The 18,806-nt window shown below is 49.8% G+C and overlaps 6 protein-coding genes across 6 annotated transcripts; 2 read left to right on the top strand and 4 right to left on the bottom strand.

Moving 5' to 3' along the window:
• Window positions 1-376: 376 nt before the first annotated feature.
• Window positions 377-1,786, bottom strand: BDW47DRAFT_108388 (glycerol uptake facilitator). Its single transcript, XM_024813219.1, has 2 exons — window positions 881-1,786; window positions 377-805 (listed from the first exon to the last, which is right to left on the bottom strand). Exons 1-2 carry the CDS (start codon window positions 1,505-1,507, stop codon window positions 572-574), a joined length of 861 nt encoding a protein of 286 aa, XP_024670551.1. The 5' UTR covers window positions 1,508-1,786; the 3' UTR covers window positions 377-571.
• Window positions 1,787-3,185: 1,399 nt separating this feature from the next.
• Window positions 3,186-4,788, top strand: BDW47DRAFT_132731 (major facilitator superfamily domain-containing protein; the record flags this gene model as incomplete). Its single annotated transcript, XM_024817646.1, has 5 exons — window positions 3,186-3,232; window positions 3,398-3,526; window positions 3,563-3,848; window positions 3,937-4,173; window positions 4,350-4,788. The coding sequence occupies 5 exons, from the start codon at window positions 3,186-3,188 to the stop codon at window positions 4,533-4,535; spliced, it is 885 nt and encodes a 294-aa protein (XP_024670550.1). The 3' UTR covers window positions 4,536-4,788.
• A 232-nt stretch (window positions 4,789-5,020) lies between these two features.
• On the bottom strand, window positions 5,021-6,275 carry BDW47DRAFT_108384 (alpha/beta hydrolase). Its single transcript, XM_024813218.1, has one exon. The coding sequence runs from the start codon at window positions 6,091-6,093 to the stop codon at window positions 5,122-5,124; it is 972 nt and encodes a 323-aa protein (XP_024670549.1). The 5' UTR covers window positions 6,094-6,275; the 3' UTR covers window positions 5,021-5,121.
• A 3,571-nt stretch (window positions 6,276-9,846) lies between these two features.
• On the bottom strand, window positions 9,847-11,890 carry BDW47DRAFT_48318 (F-box protein). Its single transcript, XM_024819145.1, has 4 exons — window positions 11,873-11,890; window positions 11,805-11,815; window positions 10,963-11,748; window positions 9,847-10,892 (listed from the first exon to the last, which is right to left on the bottom strand). The coding sequence occupies exons 1-4, from the start codon at window positions 11,874-11,876 to the stop codon at window positions 10,032-10,034; spliced, it is 1,662 nt and encodes a 553-aa protein (XP_024670548.1). The 5' UTR covers window positions 11,877-11,890; the 3' UTR covers window positions 9,847-10,031.
• Window positions 11,891-12,892: 1,002 nt separating this feature from the next.
• On the top strand, window positions 12,893-14,197 carry BDW47DRAFT_127115 (ankyrin repeat domain-containing protein; the record flags this gene model as incomplete). Its single annotated transcript, XM_024816668.1, has 1 exon — window positions 12,893-14,197. The coding sequence occupies one exon, from the start codon at window positions 12,893-12,895 to the stop codon at window positions 14,195-14,197; it is 1,305 nt and encodes a 434-aa protein (XP_024670547.1).
• A 581-nt stretch (window positions 14,198-14,778) lies between these two features.
• BDW47DRAFT_108381 (DUF895 domain membrane protein) lies at window positions 14,779-16,808 on the bottom strand. Its single transcript, XM_024813217.1, has 4 exons — window positions 16,395-16,808; window positions 15,998-16,312; window positions 15,299-15,921; window positions 14,779-15,232 (listed from the first exon to the last, which is right to left on the bottom strand). Exons 1-4 carry the CDS (start codon window positions 16,674-16,676, stop codon window positions 14,923-14,925), a joined length of 1,530 nt encoding a protein of 509 aa, XP_024670546.1. The 5' UTR covers window positions 16,677-16,808; the 3' UTR covers window positions 14,779-14,922.
• Window positions 16,809-18,806: the final 1,998 nt, after the last annotated feature.

Genomic DNA, 18,806 nt, shown 5'->3' with positions numbered 1-18,806 from the left:
ACAAGTACTGCATGTCAGATAACCAGGGTACTTGTAGGTTGGTAGTTCAATTATCATTGCTTAAATAGAAACTCCTTTGGGTCTGTCTGATTGGGTGACTGAGCTGCGGACTTCGAATATCAGCCTCAATGCTACATATTCGACGTTAGCTTTTAGATAGTTATACTGTAGCTAGTAAGTCTTGTTTCCTGTATCTTCGCCATTTGGACCATATCAACTTGGTGCCTTACACTGGTAATTTGAGTTTCACCACCCTTGCCTGCGAAATCATTATCTGCTGGTTTTGTATTGATAGTCAAGTGAGCCACTGTGTAGCTCTTGCTTTTGGCACTGGCTTCGTTGACATGCTCTACAGATATATTGAGATCGATGGTTTGGAAAGAACAATTGCAATCAATTTGTCATATAAAACATTCAAAAACAGGCTATCATTATCAGGTCATCATGACATATATAATGTCTCCCCACTCTCACACTCGCATATGGAAGGAGGCAAATCAGCAAATACACCCCAGATCGTCCAATTGTTATAGGAATATACTTTCCCAGAAACTTGAACCAAATCTCAACCTCAATGCAGTCTCAAATGACCATCCCGGTCATCCGCATCACTGAGGGCGTCGGTGATGCGCGATCCATCGCCCTCGTGCAGGAAAGTATCGTAAATAGCGGCCCCAACGAAGCAGCCCACGACCGGGGCTAGGACGGGAATAGCAAAATAATAGTGGTCCGAGCTGAACACTTCTCTGCCATAGACAAAAGAAGAGAAGAGTCGGGGACCGAAATCTCGAGCCGGGTTGATGGCCTAGTTTCACAGTGAGCATCCGCGACGAGATCGATTCGATAGCTGGAAGAGGGGAAAAAAAAAAAGAGAACCTACATATCCAGTCTGCCAACCAAGCGCAGCCCCGATCGCCAGAAGCAGCAAAAAGTTCGACAGCTGAGGCGCAGGAAATCTCTCCGCATTGACTGGGTCAGAGATTCCCAACAAGCCAAACATCAACACCGCCGACGCGAGCAGCTCCGAAAACACCGCCTCCCAGTTCGACTCGAAGATATCGGCGGGATAAGTGGAGAAGATACCCGCGGAGTGGTGTCCACTTGGGCTGAGGATCGACCCACCCGGGATGGTATACTCGGGGTCCCATGCCTTGATCGCCGACCGATAATTGATATACACGATCGCGGCGCCGACGAACCCGCCCAGGAACTGCGCGAGCAGTTTGCCTGGGAGCTTTCTCCATTGCCCTGGGGAGGGACGGACGAAGGCCATGACAATTGAGATGGCGGGGTTGATTGTGGGGCTGGGATCGCTGAGATAGCCCGAGAGACAGACTGCCGCTGCCCAAGCGAAGTTGATCGACAACCAGGTGCCGTAGTGGTAGTCTGAGAGGAGACATTGTGCGACGACGCCGTCGCCGATGATAATCAGAAGGGCGGTGCCGAGGAATTCGGCCATATAAGGCTTCAAGGCCTTGCGAGAGAGCCGGGGCATGTTGGTAAACATTGTCTCCGATCGCGAAGAGTGGTGATAGGAGATGGGTTGAAGATGGAAAGATGGGGAAGATGTCCCACTTCTCTTGTTTGTCCTTCTCCTCACCGCTGTCGATCTTCCCGATACAGTTTACTTGAAAACGACATACTGACGTGGTGGTAAAAAGCTTTCGGATTCTTCGGGGGTTCAGAAGCTTGACCAGCAGAGCTTATTAGTGAGCAGTTCTTGGATTGCGAGACTTCTGGGAATTGTTTGAACTTATTAACAACAGACATATCCCTTGTTCATGTAGAGCAATTGCTGTTTTGAATGCGTATACCTACTTCGCAGGGGATTTGCAAATTTAATATATCGACAAGGAATATTTCAGGACAATATCCCAGCACGATCGGGGCATCGATCTCCGCTATGCCAAAAATGACGCTAAAAGGGATACTTTTGGTAGGGATCGGCGAAACTCTAGACAAGTGATTGAAAATTGTAAAAAAATTGTAAATTCTGGTATTTCTGAAACAGAACCGTTTAGATTTTGCCTGTGGCTGGCATTATTTATTGACTTGATATACGGATACACAGTAGGTTGATAATATCAAGTCCTTCCGCATTGAACTGCGCAGACTTCATCCAAAGTAATCGTCAACACATAGGTCAATACTGGAATCGGATGGTTGATCGATACTTGGCCTAGAAATTCACTCATTAAGCTCAAAATGTCTTCCGCCATCGTATTCTTGGTGATTTTTAGGCGCTACGATTAAGTGCTCTTGGTATAGGGCTTCCTGACTGATATCCCCAGCAGTTGATAATACAGTAACTGGTCACCTCGGATCACTGACTGCGAGACTTGCCTGATGGTATATCGTGCCTCCAAAACCAGACTATCCAGAAAGTGTGGGCTCCACTTGCGTGGAAGACTACCAACAGAGATAAGACAGTACAGGCCCAGGGAATGAAACTCTAACAATATAGGGCAAAATGGTTCAAGCTTTCAGCTCTGAAGCTAGGAACAGTGTGGACCAAACAATTGATCAAAAATCACACCACACATGGGAAGAAGACTCTGACAGTAGCAGAATAATACGATTTTAACCACTACTGCCACGCAAGATGGGATCCTGCACGGTCGACTCCAAAGCAAGGGGGAATATAATATTTGAGCTCTCAACGCTTGGCATGCTGTCTGTTAGGGTCGCGAATGTGATTCCGCAAGGGCGCTTATTCTTCGGAGCTACCGTTGATGTTGCTCTTCCGAGAAGACTGAGATTTTCATTTTATTCAGAATAGAGTTGTTGCTTTACGCCGAGGAAAGACCCTAGCACAGCGCAATTGGTTTGCCTGTTCACTCCTTGTCTTAGAACCCTGTTGGGTCTATACAACCGTCCATAGAACTTTTCCTTCATCAACAACCCCAACATGTTAGAAACAAAAAATGAATCCCCAGGCACAGTGACAAGGCAGACAACCTCCCCCAAATCATTACAATGCTTGTTACTTCTCACATGAACAACCGACTAGCGAGCCTGGCGACTTGGATCTGGCGGCTATCCGCCACAAGGTCGATCGGCGTATCTTGCCATTTTTGTTCTGCTGCTATTTATTACAATTCAAAGATCAAGTAATGGATAACGTGAGTTTAACACTCCACACCACTCCTGTTTAACAATCATGAGATCTACAGTATGCGGGCGTCATGGGGTTGAAGGAGGACCTCAATCTGAAAGGGAACATTTTAGCGACGTAGTAAGCGCATTATACATCGCAAATGTGATAGCTGACGTAACAAACAGTAGGGGTTAATTGCCCATCTGATGCTACCTTGACTCACCCTATTCAAGTATACCTCCAAAAGTTACTCCAGCAAATTGGCTCAGCATCAATGTGGCGCTCAGCAGCCGGAACGAGAAACTGCATAACTCTCCCCATCGCACGCATTGCTCTCGGGATATTCGAAGCGACCGCATGCCCGTCGCTGATGCTCATCAGTAGCCTTTACTACACCAAATCAGAACAGGCCCCCCACTTCGCTTCTTGGTAATTGGGCCTGGGCGTGGCGCAGATCTTCGGCAGCGTGATCTTTGTTGGCTTCCAGCATGTTCAACATACCTTTGCTGGCTGGCGCATTATGTTCCTGGTTCTGGGGCTGGTCACAGTCATAGCTGGGCTGGCCACATGTGTGTTTCTGCCAGACACGCCCATGCAGGTGTCGTGGCTATCTGACGAGCAGAAGAAGGTGCTACTGCAGCACACAAGCGTCAATGAGACCGGCATTCGGGGTACCAAGTTCGACCCCCAGCAAATCCTAGAGGCCCTCCTCGACCCACAAGTCTGGCTCTTTGGTTTAATAATCGCATCTGTGGGTGCCCTCCAAGGAACCTCCAAGGGGACACTCTCCAAAACCAACTAAATCCAATAGCAAACATGCAGCAGCGGCGTAATCCTAGCTTAATCCTCAACCCTATATCCGGTTTCAACTACGGCGGCCCTATCTCCGCCCTCCTCAACTGCCCCTCCGGCCTCTCAGCATATTCTTCACCCTGCTCGTCGGCTTCGGCATCCGAACGGCCTCCAACCGCTGGTTTTGGGTCTCCATCTGCTGTATCCCCGGCATCATCGGCGCCGGACCGATGTCGTTCCTCCCCAAGTCCAATCGCGGGGGCGTCCTGGCCGGAATATATCTAGTCAATGCGATTATGGGCCCGATTCCCATAATCCACCACTAGGTGGCGGCGATCTGTGCGGGTCACAAAGCGGGCGTTTCTCCGGTGCCTTCGTGACGGCTTTTGGGTGTATTGGGAATATTATCGGGCCGCAGACGTTCCAGGAAAGGGATGCTCCGGAGTATAAGCCGGCGTAGATTTCGGTGCTGACTACGCAGGCTACATCTGGGCTACTGGCTGTCGTACTGTTCCGGTATTATGTGTGGGAAAACGGGCGGAGGGATCGTGAGGAGGCTGTGCGTCGAGAAGAAGGGGTGGCAGAGGAAGAGGCTCAGGATGGACTGACTGATAAGCAGAATAGAGATTTGAGGTATGCGTACTAGGGAGGCATAATGCTTGGATATCAGTCATATCAAAACCGACCAAATGCCGAGTCGGTGTTTTGGTGCGGTGGCTGCTATATTATGATTGATTTACTTCTATCAAGCGTGGCATCTTGTTCTCAGGGGATCGCATGGTCTGTTTGGTGGGCTCGAAGCGAACATACCATACCGAAGGAGGTTACTTTGCGTCCAATCATTATCATAATGCATGTTATTGTTGTTTGGAAGAAATCTGCCCAATAGATAGTACTTTATAAAGTGAGCTACATGCATCTATGATGATGACTTACCCAACTCGGTCTTCGGACTCGAGGGGCACGATTTTCCTCAATACGATAAGGACAGGGTGCGTTTAATGACCGACAAGTGCAGACCAGACTTACTAGTCATTAGCTGATGTATTCTTGGTCGAACTCGGTATGCGCTGTTAATGACTGGCATAGATCTAAGTTGTGTAATTGCAATTCTATGGTGGTACAGTTCTTTTTCTATCACCCCAACCCTAATACACGCCCGGACACCCGGGAGTGCAACGGCGTCGAACCATCTCCTCACACCACCCAACACGCATTGAGTATTCCCAAAACTACGATCTACTAAGTAGATCCCGCAACCACTCCACCCGAGCCGCCACAGCCCGCCGACTAATAGGCGCATCGGGCACTATAGTGTCAAAGCCATGCCAGCAGCCCGGCCACAAATGCAGCTCAACCGACACCCCAGCTCTCAACAGGGCCGCAGCAAAATCCACACCTTCATCACGAAACAGATCCGCCGTGCCAGCATCAATCAAAGCAGGAGGCAAGCCCTCCAGATCTGTAGCATGCGACGGCACAGTATAAGCAGACACATGCTCGCGGTTCTTGCCAAGCGCATAGTCACAAGCAACCATACTCTTCTGTCTCGTCCACGGCTGGATATCAGCACACTGCTTCATGGAAAACGTCTCGTTGCTATCATCGAGCCACGGGTAGATGAGAACCTGTGCGAAAATAGACGGGCCCGCCCGGTCGCGCGCCAGCAGCGAGACACCCGCCGCGAGGTTCCCACCCGCCGAGCCACCGTAGACGATCAGTTTGCGGGGATTAAACCCGAGTTCCTGCGCGTGGTCGCTCATCCACGCCAGCGCGGCGTAGGTGTCGTCTAGCTGAGCCGGCTGGGGATGCTCCGGCGCGAGACGGTACTCGGCTGTGACGCAGACGGCGCCCAGGGCAGTGATGCAGGGGAGTACGGTGTTTGCGCCGAAGAAGCGACTGCCCATGCAGTGGCCGCCGCCGTGGATGTGGAGAATGCCGGGGGTATCCTCGGCGGTGGTGTGCTTCTGGTGCTTTGGGCGGAGGATTGTGGTTTTCATTGGTCCTGTGGGGCCGGGGATGTTTGTGTCTTCGTAGGAGATGGTTTCTTCGTATCCTTGTATGATGGTCTCGATTTTGAGGTCGAAGGCGGCCCGGGCTTTGTCCAGGTCATCTACTAGGTTGAACCTTGGACCTGCTGAGAGGAGCTTTTGCATTTCTTGCAGGTCTGGGTGGATCTCGAGCTTATGGAGATCAGTCGACATTTTGAGGTTGAGAATCAGGAACAATTATAATTGGTTGTATAGTAGAGGCAGAGAGGGTCGTTGATATAGATTTGGCTGTAGTTTGTAGGAACCAAAAAAAAAAGAGAAGAAAACGACGATCTTTATATATATACGAGAACCCGATGATTGCATGGAATAGAATGGAATGTACGAATGATGAAAAATCAGTAGAACATCACGCTGAAGGGAAAAAACTGCGTTTGTATAATTGATTGGATGTTCAAGCTATTTGTTTAGCTCGTGCCCGCTGCCTAATTAGTGCGCTACTAACTAGACGCGATGTCTCGGGTGTCTGCAAGTGGCGACCGCTCGTAGCCGTTATAGAAGCAATGATAGTTGATTGATAGCTGTCAGATTTTAGTGCTCATAGCCCTTAAGGTCGAGTAAGATTGTAAGCAAATCTTCTTTAGGTACGGATGGCGCACATCCTTGCTTGGATATTTTGGGCTGAATTCGCTTAGTTCAGTTGGTTCTTGTTAAATGAAACAATCACCTGGCTAATAAAAATACCATGACAGTTTTATGCCTCGCAAGTAACCCCATACTTATTGCAACATAATTATATACACAAGACATGATTGAATCTTGTATACGCTGTGCTGGTTAGCCGGACCGCCGGAAACCGCCCCCATTGAATCGCCCTCCCGTTGCGCATTAGCGCCTGTCCCATGCCTTGGATAGGCCCCGAGAAAACTCCCACGCCTTACGGTCTAGCATGTCTGCTTACTACTTGACAGAGGCCATCCGAACTCACAGCTATAGAGGCTGTGAGTTCAAGGAATGGTCCATAAGAAACTCAGAGAGTTGTAGTTCTGATTTACCCTACCATCACAGTAAACCGATGTCCCACTGAAGCCAAAATGTCATGATATCTTTAATAGCCGAGTGGTAATCCTTTACAACAACTGAACACATGGATCAAACGGAAATCCTCCCGATTATTACCTTTCCTCGACAGCTTCTTCCGTAGCAGACGGATCTCAACTCCACTTCACCAGATAAACCCCATGCTCCACCGATAGGCGTGTCCCACTCTCCTTTCGCACCAAACGGCGAGCTTTCATCGTTGCTGCCGCCAGGTGACCAATTTTCCATGAAACAGGAAGCAAGTTTTCACCGCTATCAGAAATCCAAGTGTCTTTAGCGGCAGGCAGTGGGCCTCATTGATGCCATTGGCACTGTTTTCAGAACTCGAAGTATGAGGTGCCATCTCAATAAACCAGTAACGCGAAACTACTCTTAACGACTATATCAAATATTAGCACACCACTCGAGTACAGCCACCGCAAGAGACTCACCGGAAGGGCGATACAAGGCACAAATAAGCACCGGAAAGCCGAGCGCTGGGGAATCACCGGGTCAACCGGGGCCTAAGGTAAACAGTAGCAAAACCTCCTTTCGAGGCGCTCAGACAGTACTCCCTTTCTTCCGTCCATGTGCAGTGGAAGACTGCAGGCTATTAACCCTCTCCGAGAAGCTTGATACACCACTGACCGAGTACAGCGGTTAGCGGAAGGTAAGAATTCCGCTTCGTTGCCCCTATGGGCGGCAGTAGACCGCATTGACCACCTGCGCGCCGGCTCCCAGAGCGAACCCAAGAGCGAGGACGACAATGTGTCATTAGACGAAAGCACTTGTATATGAGCAAAACTGAATCCGTTCTCTGGGTACGTTTAGCAGATGGTTGCACTTTTCATCGCTACCAACGGACGATGGGATGAGATTAAGCAACATTTCATGCATCGGCTCATTCCAACGTTTCCGCGGTTGTCGTCGGTAGTGAATCCCATGCCTGAGAAGCTGTTTGCCGAGATAATTACCTAACAGCGAGAACGCCTATGTGCCACTAGACGAAAGCACATGGCAGAAGGTTGCTCGTTTCATCTTTACCAACGGATGACGGGAATCTTTATCAACGGACGACGGGATGAGACTTAGCATCACCACATGCACGCGACTCATTCCAACGTTTCCGTGGTCGTCGCCGGTGGTAAATCCCATTTCCGAGAAGCTGCTTGCTGAGGAAATGACCCAGTCGTATATTACAACTCTTGATTCCTTGCCTTGCATGGAATCCGTAGTCGCAACCTTGGGCAGGTTTGAGTACAGGAAGGCACCCTGCTGCATGAGCGGAAAAAGTGCCTTCCAGTATTTTAAAGAATGAGCCATGTACGGGGTGATTATTGCGATGTCTGAAGCTCGATATCCACCAACTCGGAAGTTTTCCGCGATAAGGATGGGTATAATGCTATAAATATAGTTAAGAGCACGCTGTGTGCGATAACCAATGCCGAATGTTTCGCTTGGCTGGGGATGATGGTGCATATCCTAGAGGAATTCAAGTAAGCCATCCAGCTGATAAAACGCGAACGGTGTACTTACTCTTCAGCACCAAAAGATGCCACTTTAAGTGAAACAATAATAACGGGAATACTGGTTGGATTACAGTCAAGGCGATTATGAAGCCACGAGTTTATCGAGTGGCCAATATCAGTGCTTGTAGAAAATAAAAAGCGTAAGCACCATGATATAACTGATAATTCAATGTGTCTGGTATTCTCTGTCCAAATACCCAGTCGATTTGTGGGCGAGAAAGACGCCTGCTCTGGAGACATATAAGTAAGCCACCCAGCTAGTAAAACAGGACGGATGGTAGGGACAAGCATGGAAAGCGTGTACTTCTCATAATTAAGATAAGCCATTCTAAGCTTTACGCCGAGAGCGCTAATTGGCGGGGCCCGAGACGACCTGGTCTGCCAGTGACCCACTCCACCAAAATAAAGGTATATCATACCCGGACGCATGTGTGACACCGGTTTTGGTATCTGATGCAGTTGGTTCCCCCGAGTTTGATGAAGCACCGGACCCCAGGACCTGAGCCAAGCGGTCAAATGACCAAGAAAGTGCAAGAAGATAGGCCCTTAAGCTCAGACTGAAGCGAATAAGGGTGTTGAATACCTGTACGGGCTTAGTTGTAGCAGAAGGCTACGTATACCATACGCATAACAAGGAGAGAAAAGAGGAAGAAGTTTATCCTTTCCAATAGATGTCGACAGCAAACTACTACATACTTATATCTGGGTAGGGGAGTCAAGCAAAATAAGACTGAGTCACATGAAACAGGGGCAAATTCCTATTGTAACTTGGCTTTGTTACTGAGATGCGAGTAGAAGGCTGTTTGTCACTTGATTGAACAGTGTTACTTCCAATCACTGAGCTAATTGACTGGATATTGTCATTGTAAAAGCTTCAAGGGTAGAGGGATACAGGGAAATCAGTGAATAATGTTAGTATAGCAAAGTATGAAATTCGTATGTGGAAAGAGGACGACGAAGTTGGAGAGTCATTCACAATCAGGATATTGAAATCCCCCTCTCGTGGGTGAGAAGAATCCTTGTATATCATTCAAAATTTCATTATTCTTTCTTTGGAAAGTTTTTCTAGATAACTTAATTATCTGACATAGCTTGGTGAATACTCCTTCTCGAACGCATAATTTGGTTGCCTAGTACATAATGCGGAGACATCTCGTAGTACAACTACATGAGGAGGGCAATTATATTGGCCATCAGTCACAGTAAATTTCAATGTGAGAAGTAAGCAGATTAGGTAGAGGACTTCAATACTGGAAACATATGGGATGAGAGTTGTTTTGGAGTTCAACTGCGCTTCAGTACACCTAGTAATCACCAAGAAGAAACGCGTGATTTCCTTGATAGAAACTGGCAATAGAGATAGTGTATTACGTTGCTCGTGATAACTTCTACAAAACAAGTGACAATATTGGCCGTTGGTATCAAAGCCGTAGCACTTAACACAACTATTCAAAGTATCCCTGATTTAATAAACACCCCGCGAGCTTTCAGCAGCGTCATAGCAAGACATGAGACAGTACCCGGTATGCAATTAATCCGAAATCAACTTGACAAGCTATCATCCCCACTATACTTGGAGATCCTAGCGAATATCTCTTCCACATCTTCCCAAATGCGCTTACGATTCTGCAAGCCTTTCAGCTGGCCCCAATTGCGACGAACGTCGGTATAGAGCCGGTACCAGTTTGTTGCATTCCGGGGTAGTCGAATCTGGGGTGTCCTCGGCCACGGGAGAAGATCACCGACAGCGTCAGAAGAATACTGCCCCTCACTTGCCAGTCTGCTCTTATAGGTCTCCGTATATTGACAGAACAGTTTGGTCTCATTTGCTGTCATTTCAGTCCAGCGCGACGGCGTATGTGCGCATTCTGTCTCCGGCCATGCTTCCCATAACCAGGGCATTTCTTCGCGAACAAGACGGTACCACAGCCCATTGGGGAGGTGCTGAAAAGCCCTAGATGCGAGTCTCAGGTTTGCGATATCGCGAGAACCGAGGAACCCGAGAATGAGGTGTTGGATCTCAAACGGTAGAGTTGCAAGAGGATCATGCACGCTTGTGCCGTGACTCATGTGTAAAGACAGGTCAAACACGCCCGCTGATGCATCGAAGCTAGCATCTTCGACTGCAGCTTGAAGAATCCGTGGGAGATAGGGGACGTGGAGTGGGTTAGCCGCTAGAAACTCGCTTCCCGGTTCGTGGCCCCAGAATTGTTCCTGTGCGCTGAGCACTTCAGCGCAGCGAGGAATTTTGTGGAAGTCGTCGTAAGAGAACTCGGAATCGCGCCACTTGATGAGTCCTGCGACATTTATGTGGTCAAAACGGCTCTGCGATTGACGGCAGAAGATGTCGAAGCACCAGGGGTGAAAAGGCATCGCGAACTCATCCCCTTGCATGTGTTCTGGCTGTGGTAGGTGAGCTATAGCTCTTGAATAATCTATCTGGATTGTTGAGCACAAGAGGGTCTTCACTCACATCAAAATTGATATTGTCAGCCCACGGATGAGAGACACCACCTCTTGCCGGGAAGACCTTGTCTGGTCCCATATCGCGCGAAGCCATTCCATCTATCAAGCCTGAGAGAAACCACGGTTGAGAGAGCTCCCAGTCTTCGCACAGACCATCGGGTCGCCAGTTCCCGTTCGACTGGTTTCTATGGACCAAAAATTGAGCGGTTCGACAACCTCTCATTTCCTCGAGTGAGATGGCGTAACCAGAGTAGGCGTTGTGTTCTGTGCAGTTTGGCCCACCAATATGCTCTAGCTGTTCTTCGGTATATCCATCGGGTATCCCATCCGATGTCACCGGGAAGCTCAACTCAGTTCTTTGCTTGTTTGCTAGATCACTCAGAGCCCGGATGGGCTCTCCTCGCTGTGATCCCAGGTCCACAGTGGTGGAGAGCCAGTCGTAGTACCACTGCATTTCTCGCTCCCCGTCATGAGCATCTTCGTCACTTTCGGAGCGACTCATAGCATCCGTGGACTCGTAGTCGGAATCATACTCATAACCGTCGTGGGAATCATCGGTATGAGCAGCAATATAGTCGGGGTCATCGATCGCATTATCTTCGTATATATTCTCCGTGCTGCTGGAATACATCACAGACATAGTACATCCTTTCTGAGTACACTCTTCCAGGTCTACTTCGTCCACGCCCAGATTGGACTGGTGGCCCGTGTAATCCCATTGGGCGAAATCAGGCTCTCCCAGCTTGCGACTGCGAACGATGTTGAAGCTCACTCCACACAGGTGGCAGTATATCTAACCATTTGATCAATTTGTTGCAGCTCAATAGAGAGGGAACGAGAATTATGTACCTCCGAGTATCCTGCCAATAATTAAGATGAATTCTGTTACAACTTCAAGGATGCGAAGAAAGACTTACCCATTTTTAAACGAGATTTTCCGATGGTTAGACCAAGAATTTTGGAGGAAGTAGTAATTAAACAGACGCAGGAATACTTATATGACTTGTAAACGATGGAGATTCCATGGATAGCTTGGATTCCTCACTTAGTTTAGCGTGTGGTTGCCTGAGCTAGTATGAACTCTCGGAGAACTTTACAGTGTCGGACCCACTGCAAAGTGCTGCCATTGGACCGCGAATAGGCTCCAGCTCATCTGCCTAAGTACCAAGTCTCTTTGAAGCTGTTATGTCAATCCTGGCAAAATCAATAGTGATATGCCATTAGACCAAAGATACAGTGTAGAGTATTGATAGGGCTCGTGCTTGGCAATTTCTTGTAAAAACACTTATTGTCTGGGAATCAAGGCTCTTCCAATGACCGGATTGTTGAAGTATATTCTCTGAAATTTCTGCAACCGAGATAAGCAGCGTATAAAGCGAAGCCTTCACGATTGACATCTCATTGAGCAAGTCGGGCAATGAAGTTCCGCCCTGTAGTGGTTTTGTCTAGCAAACGTAGTCATTCCCTCCGTACAGCCGCTGCATATCTGCCTATTGACCAAGATCATATGAACCCAATTAGTCACCGTCGCTTCTACTCTTATGTACAGAAAGTTCTAATGGTTGGGGTATGGAATGCCTATATTCCAGCCGACTGCACAGGTATCCCTGTTGTGGGAATAAGGGATGGAAACGCGCCCGAGAGCACGAAATTGATGATATCTTGGACCATGGAAAAGCTTGCTGGTTGTTGGAAAACTAAAATAGTAAAATAGTAAGGGAGAAAGGCTGCAAACGCTGCAGGTTAGCTGACCATTTGGCCGGTTGCCAGTCGCTGCTTCTAGAATACCTGTTGATTAAAGGTGAGGCTAAATGATCAGCGTCCCTGGATGTGGGGACCGAACACTGCCACCTAGCCCCCATCATATCTTTATATAGTCAACCTCGCCCTATTTAAGTGACAAGCCATTAAGCTCAACAAAAGACACAACAACAAAAATGGCTCTCAACCGCCTCCCAGAAGAGTTATCAGTCATGATCGCAGAGCAGCTCGACGAAGCCAGTGATATCAACTCCTTCGCACAGTCCAACCGACTCATCTACCCAGTCGTCAACCACCTCCTCTACACAAACAACATCCACAGGGCCAAGGCCTCTGCACTAAGCTGGGGCGCAAAGCACAACAGCTTGGGCACAATAGAGATCAGCATGTCCATGGGAGCCGCAGTCTACAAGAGATGGGAAACCGCTCCCCTAGCGCACGCCGCTAGAGCAGGCCACGCCGCGGCAGTGGAGCTCCTTTTATCGCACGGGGCAAACCCCGACAGCAAAGACAGTGAAACCGACCAAACGCCCCTGTACATCGCTTCGGAGTACGGCTATCCCGCAGTTTGTGAGAAGCTACTTGCCGCGGGGGCGGATGTTAGCTCCCGCAATCAACGAACAGATCAGTACACGTGCGATCAGACGCCGCTGCACACTGCAGCCTTACACGGCAACGTTCTCGTGGCGCAGCTACTTATCAACCACGGTGCAGACATAAATGCCCCAAATGACAAGGGATGGGTGCCGCTGCGAGAGAGCCTCCGATGCGAAGACCCCGAGCTCCAGCCCCGCATGGTCCGCCTGCTGCTGGACGCGGGGGCCCCCGTCGACGGACACCCTGACCATCCCCGCGTGACGCCCTTGCTACTTGCCACTATAAGATTCGATGACGAGAGCGTCAAGACACTCCTCGAGGCAGGTGCCGATCCCAACGCCCGCGACTGGAACAACGGGACAGCGCTCATCGACTCCGTCATCGGGTATCGACGAGACTCAGTCCGTCTATTACTCGAATACGGAGCCGACGTTGACGCAAGGGCTGACTACGGTGGACGGCCCCTGTATCTTGCCGCGCGATACGGTGACCTTGAAATAACTTCCCTTCTGCTGGATTATGGCGCCGATATAGACTTGCCTGCTACCTCCAACGAGCCGGCACTGCACGTGGCAGCGCTTCGAAACGAGCTGGAGACCGTGCGGCTGCTCTTGCAAAGGGGGGCTAACGCTGAAAGCCTGCGGCCTTACGGCTCTTCAGGATTCACCGCTTTATTTCTGGTGGCGCGGTGCAATTTTATAGACGTGGCGCGGGTTTTGTTGGAGTATGGGGCGAATCCGCTTGCTGTGTCTCCGCTTGGCAGCACGCCCTTGGACGCGGCGAAAGAAGAAGGTCATGATGAGATGGTTTCACTTTTCCATGAGCATGTGCGCATGCGAGGTATGCTGGCGGAAGGGAATGATGCCCACAGCATGTCCACGTGATATGTCTTGCTCAATTATTACTAGACACATTACATCTGTATATATTACGTTGTCTTCGAAGGGGTTCCCCTGGCTATCTCAAGACTTTTCAAAACGTAACCTTTTGAAAAAAAGACTTATTGTAGAGATGTTTCCCCCGATCATCCTGCGACGATCAGTTCGGGGGAGGGGGATGGGATCCTCCTTGGGATAAGAATTGCCACGTAAAGACAGGAAGCTGTAAAGCAAAGTTGGTTTATGGTGAGGGGTTACATTTGCTTAGCGCTATCTGGTAGAGTGCTCGATCATCATGATCTTGTTTTGTGAATTGGAGGAATGACGTGTTTGTGTAATGTACCGTGACGAGGTTATTATGGTAGTATATCGAGGGAGTAAAGATAGCCCTGTGGTAAGGAATACAATAGAAGCGAGTACTCATCTGTGGCTAATTACATACTATGGTCTCCTGTCTAATCATCCCCACCTAAATATCTAAGGCACATACTCAGCCGCGCATAAGAATCCCTTGCCCACGTGTGACTAGCACAATGCAGGGCATTGACTTGCTTATACCGCGATCGCGAGACATACCAGCAGAATAACACTCATAAACTAAATTTATTATCTTCCAGTAACAATAATGCCAATAACAATGCATATATCCAACCCAATCCTAAATATTACTAAATATCAACCCACTCGTTAACTAACATGCGAAGCATATATCATCTATCCCAACGCCCGGCCTAGATATTATGATCCCCAGCCCGTACCTTCTCCGGATGTCCATCGGGCAGAACATCCTCAATAGTACCATCGGTATCCTTCAAGTCCTCCTCTACGCTAACATGATCCTTGATCTTGAAGAACACCACAGGGGCAGCGACAATCAGCGACCCGCACAGCAGCACCCAGTTCGAGATGAACTCGTTCATGAACGGCATCTTGTCGCGGTCGAGACTCCACATGACGGCTGCGCCGGCCGATTGCAGGCCCTTGTAGAACCCGGCGAGGTTGGCGAGTTTGCGGCCGGAGTTGCCGAGGGCGCCCATTAGCCTAGAGAATTCCGTGTTAGTAGATGGTCGGGGGGGGGGAGAGGGTGGTTTGGGATTGGGTGCGTACCAGTAAACGTAGCCTTGCCAGACGGCGTCGTACCCGCCGTAGAACATGTACAGGAACATGGGGCCAACATAGCCCGGGGTCGTCCAATCGGTGGGCTCGAAATCCTTGGACGCGACGGTTTCGCGCGTGTATTTCCTCTGCCACTCGTAGCCGCCGCCCCAGACGATCATCGTCAAAGCGAACACGAGTCCAAAGGCATACTTGGCGCGCACACTGCGACGGAATTGCGGGAGGTCAAACAGCGGACCGATAATAACGGCGGCGATGATCTGCGCAAACCAATACAAGAATCCGTTGAGCGCCTTGGTGCGCGTGCCGAAGTGCGCGCCATTGATGGCGTTCTGCTGGTAGGTGTAGAACCAGTTGGAGGTCCAGAACATGGGGAACAGCAGGACGATGTACGGCTCGGAGCGGACGGTGGTCCACAGGCCGATGATCTCGGTCTTCCAGCTGGGGTTGTTCTTGAGGATGACGCGAGACCCGTCCCGTCGGACGATCTTGTCCGCGTCGCATAGGAAGAGGGCGAGAACGGCGCCGGCGAACATGAGCACGAGAAAGCCGATGTAGGTGCCGTCGCTGACGGTGACGTTTGCTTTGACGTGGATGTTTTCGCCAAGGGGGATCTATTCATTCATTATAGTTAGGAAGGGGGGGGGATGTTGCCGGGGTTTGTTGAACGTGATGTCCAGGAATACATACCAAACTACCCAAGCAGCCGCCAATATTGAAAATCGCCCAGAACCACGCGAAATACCGACCCTTTTGTTCTTCGTGGGGGTAGGACATCATGATGGCGCCCTGGGCTGCCCACAGTAAACCGGCGCAGACACCGAGAAGAGCGCCCGCGAAGATGTTGAACCCGGAGACGTTTGCATGCTCCGAGACCAGCAGACTGATGGTGTAGATCGTATACCCAATGCCACCCAAGGACAGCGCCAGGCGAATCCCCATGCGGTTGACAAACGTACCGGCGAAGAAACCTACGACGGCGAATGTACTGTTCAGGGCGATGTTCTGTTCATGTTAACAGTTATCGGAGATAATGTCTTGAAGAGAGCCAGCCGCAAAGCAGGACGAATTTTTCGAAGGAACATACCATGTTGTCGGCCAAGTGTGCGTCGGTCTTTCCACCACCTCCCAACCCGCTCAGCGCATTAAACATGCCGGGACACAGGAAACAAACAAAGGCGACCATGCCCAATTGAATGTGAGGCGACGCATACCAGCCTGCAGACCACCGACCCAGCTTGATCTCCTTGTACATCCATCCCGGCGGGCGTTGTAAGTCCGGCACGGGCTCATCGGCCGCGAGCTGCGGCGGCGTGGTTGGTTTCTCGGTCGCCATGACGGGCGCGACTTTGAGATCTGAGTCGACCATTGGAGGGCTTGAGCAGGCAAGCGAAAGACAGGAACAGTCGTTTGGTGAAACTCCAGGGAAAGTCGGGGTGGATCCCAGACCGGGGACTTTAGCGGTCTTTAAGAACTGAACAGCAACCGCAGTGCCACTGATAGACAGCACAGTTGACTTGGGGGCTGTAGAAATCTAAATAGCAAAGACATCGTCCCCTGGCACTTTACGACGGTAACATTAACCGCTAGTTCAACTGAAGCTAGTTCACTTCACACTGACCAGTACTATTACTAGGGGGGATTAATTGGATGGCTGACCTCTACTCAGCCAGATGAATGGCAGAGTTACACCAGTGGGGAGAGACACGCCCCGATGGAACATTATTTGACCCTCGAGAAATCAAGACAAGTCAGACTAAGACCAGTTAGCTCTAACCTCTTTTTCTCACGATTGCTCTATCTCGCCAGTTATCTTGTGATACTCCTCGGGCCACTCACGTCTCCCCGCCTGGATTGGATCTAACCGAGAAAAGTATGCTGCATCCATGGTCCAGAAACATCAAAACGCCAAACGCCCCACGATTAGGACTAACTGGGGCCTTCACTAACCCGGCCAGTTCCAGTCAGCACCCCTTTTCTTTTGCTCTTTGTTCGCGCCTCCATTGCTCTTTGTTCCCGACCCCTCCCCACCAATCCCCAATCCCCGCAATATCGGAGGAAATCTCAGCATTGGATTGTCGACCATTGAATTCTGGATTCTCTGGAAACACGCAGTCGTCCACTGCCACAGTTACATTCATCTCCGACCCCAAATCGAAGACATTATGTAATTTAACGTTTAGCTCATGAACCCTCGAGATTCCCAGTCACCAGGCCGATCTCTTGATCAAACTTCCCACGATATCAGAGTTCTGGTTCCATCCCCGGGGTTGAGTCAGGTCCTCGTATCGATCCATTTCACACGACACGATGACTGCCACATTGTGGAGGTTACATGAAGGAGACCGTGTGACACCGATGGTGCGATGCGGGCCAACTATTTTTACCAATGCAATCATGGATGTCTCCCTAACCTCCCCCTCGTCCCCGACCGGCCTGTCTGGGCGGCATGGTTTCTTCCCTGTCACTCTTGGCAGTCTGCACTGTCTTCCCCGGTGGGCCAAGGCACGTTGACTGGTGGTAACTTCCCGAGGCCCCAGTCGCCCACACGATGTATCATCAGGCTTGTACAGCAACGTCGCGTTTGATGTTGGAGAAAATAATATAGTCTAATAGAGGATTGAAATAAGAAATGGAAATAGAATATGGATATTTGGTACATCCCCCCGCTGACGATCTTGTTGATCAGATCTCTGGTGAGGTGGGGATTGATTGTCCCACTCTGGAGTTCCATCCCTATTGTCTGGTTCCACTTGGCAGAGCCCATGCACGTTGTATCAAAGATTGGAAGATCATGGTCCTGCAATTCCGGGCAGGTTGAGTACATAGGCAAGAGTAACAAGGACTCGAAATATTTCAGTGTACTCCGCACTACAGTCAAGCCAGGCTATTAAACACACTGTTATCCTTTTCGATGGCACTACTCAGCTCGACATGTGCAACCAGTATTTATATGAGATTCTTTTTCGTGTTCTCTCTCGAGAGTTGAGACTGACTTCTGACGAGGAAAAAGTACGAGTCGAATTTGCATCGTGCCTCAGGCCACATCTCTCAGGCCAAAACACAACGGTGGCCTGGAGCTAAACCCAAACAAGTAGGTGCTCGCCAGGCCACCCGCGCAGGCCTCGGCCCGGGCCCCGGCCAGGTCAGGGGTCAATCCCAACAGCGGGAACAAGCGGTTGGTATGTCCCACTCCTTGAACTCAACTTCAACTCAAGGCCGTGATATCATCCGAAAGAGAGTAAAAACCGGCCGGCCTGACTGGACTGTCGAGAAGAGATACCCGGTCCATGGCAAACAGTCTTCGCAGATGAAACTAGAGTACTCCGTATGTACATCTAGCAAACCAAACGACATAGTCGCAGGATTGGGCTGTCGTCGGTCGTTTCCCCACACCGAACTTGACCGGTCTGAAAGGGCTTTTGCATACCCCCCGATATTGTTCCTTCGAAACGAGTTCGACCCTGAAACCACAGTGTACGAGATGCTCAATCACGAC

Source organism: Aspergillus candidus (assembly GCF_002847045.1).
Source record: "Aspergillus candidus strain CBS 102.13 unplaced genomic scaffold BDW47scaffold_34, whole genome shotgun sequence".
NCBI classification, from domain to species: domain Eukaryota; kingdom Fungi; phylum Ascomycota; class Eurotiomycetes; order Eurotiales; family Aspergillaceae; genus Aspergillus; species Aspergillus candidus.
This window is presented reverse-complemented; position numbering and strand designations above follow the sequence as displayed.

Excerpts from the sequence above, each read along its gene's own strand:
- BDW47DRAFT_108384 (XM_024813218.1), bottom strand. The coding sequence starts at position 6,093 with ATGTCGACTGATCTCCATAAGCTCGAGATCCACCCAGACCTGCAAGAA.
- BDW47DRAFT_108388 (XM_024813219.1), bottom strand. The coding sequence starts at position 1,507 with ATGTTTACCAACATGCCCCGGCTCTCTCGCAAGGCCTTGAAGCCTTAT. Across the intron at positions 806-880 it reads TTGGTTGGCAGACTGGATAT|GCCATCAACCCGGCTCGAGA; the intron begins GTAGGTTCTCTT and ends CTGTGAAACTAG.
- BDW47DRAFT_108381 (XM_024813217.1), bottom strand. The coding sequence starts at position 16,676 with ATGGTCGACTCAGATCTCAAAGTCGCGCCCGTCATGGCGACCGAGAAA. Across the intron at positions 16,313-16,394 it reads CACACTTGGCCGACAACATG|AACATCGCCCTGAACAGTAC; the intron begins GTATGTTCCTTC and ends TAACATGAACAG. Across the intron at positions 15,922-15,997 it reads GCGGCTGCTTGGGTAGTTTG|ATCCCCCTTGGCGAAAACAT; the intron begins GTATGTATTCCT and ends ATGAATGAATAG.
- BDW47DRAFT_48318 (XM_024819145.1), bottom strand. Across the intron at positions 10,893-10,962 it reads CTGACAATATCAATTTTGAT|CCAGAACACATGCAAGGGGA; the intron begins GTGAGTGAAGAC and ends CACCTACCACAG.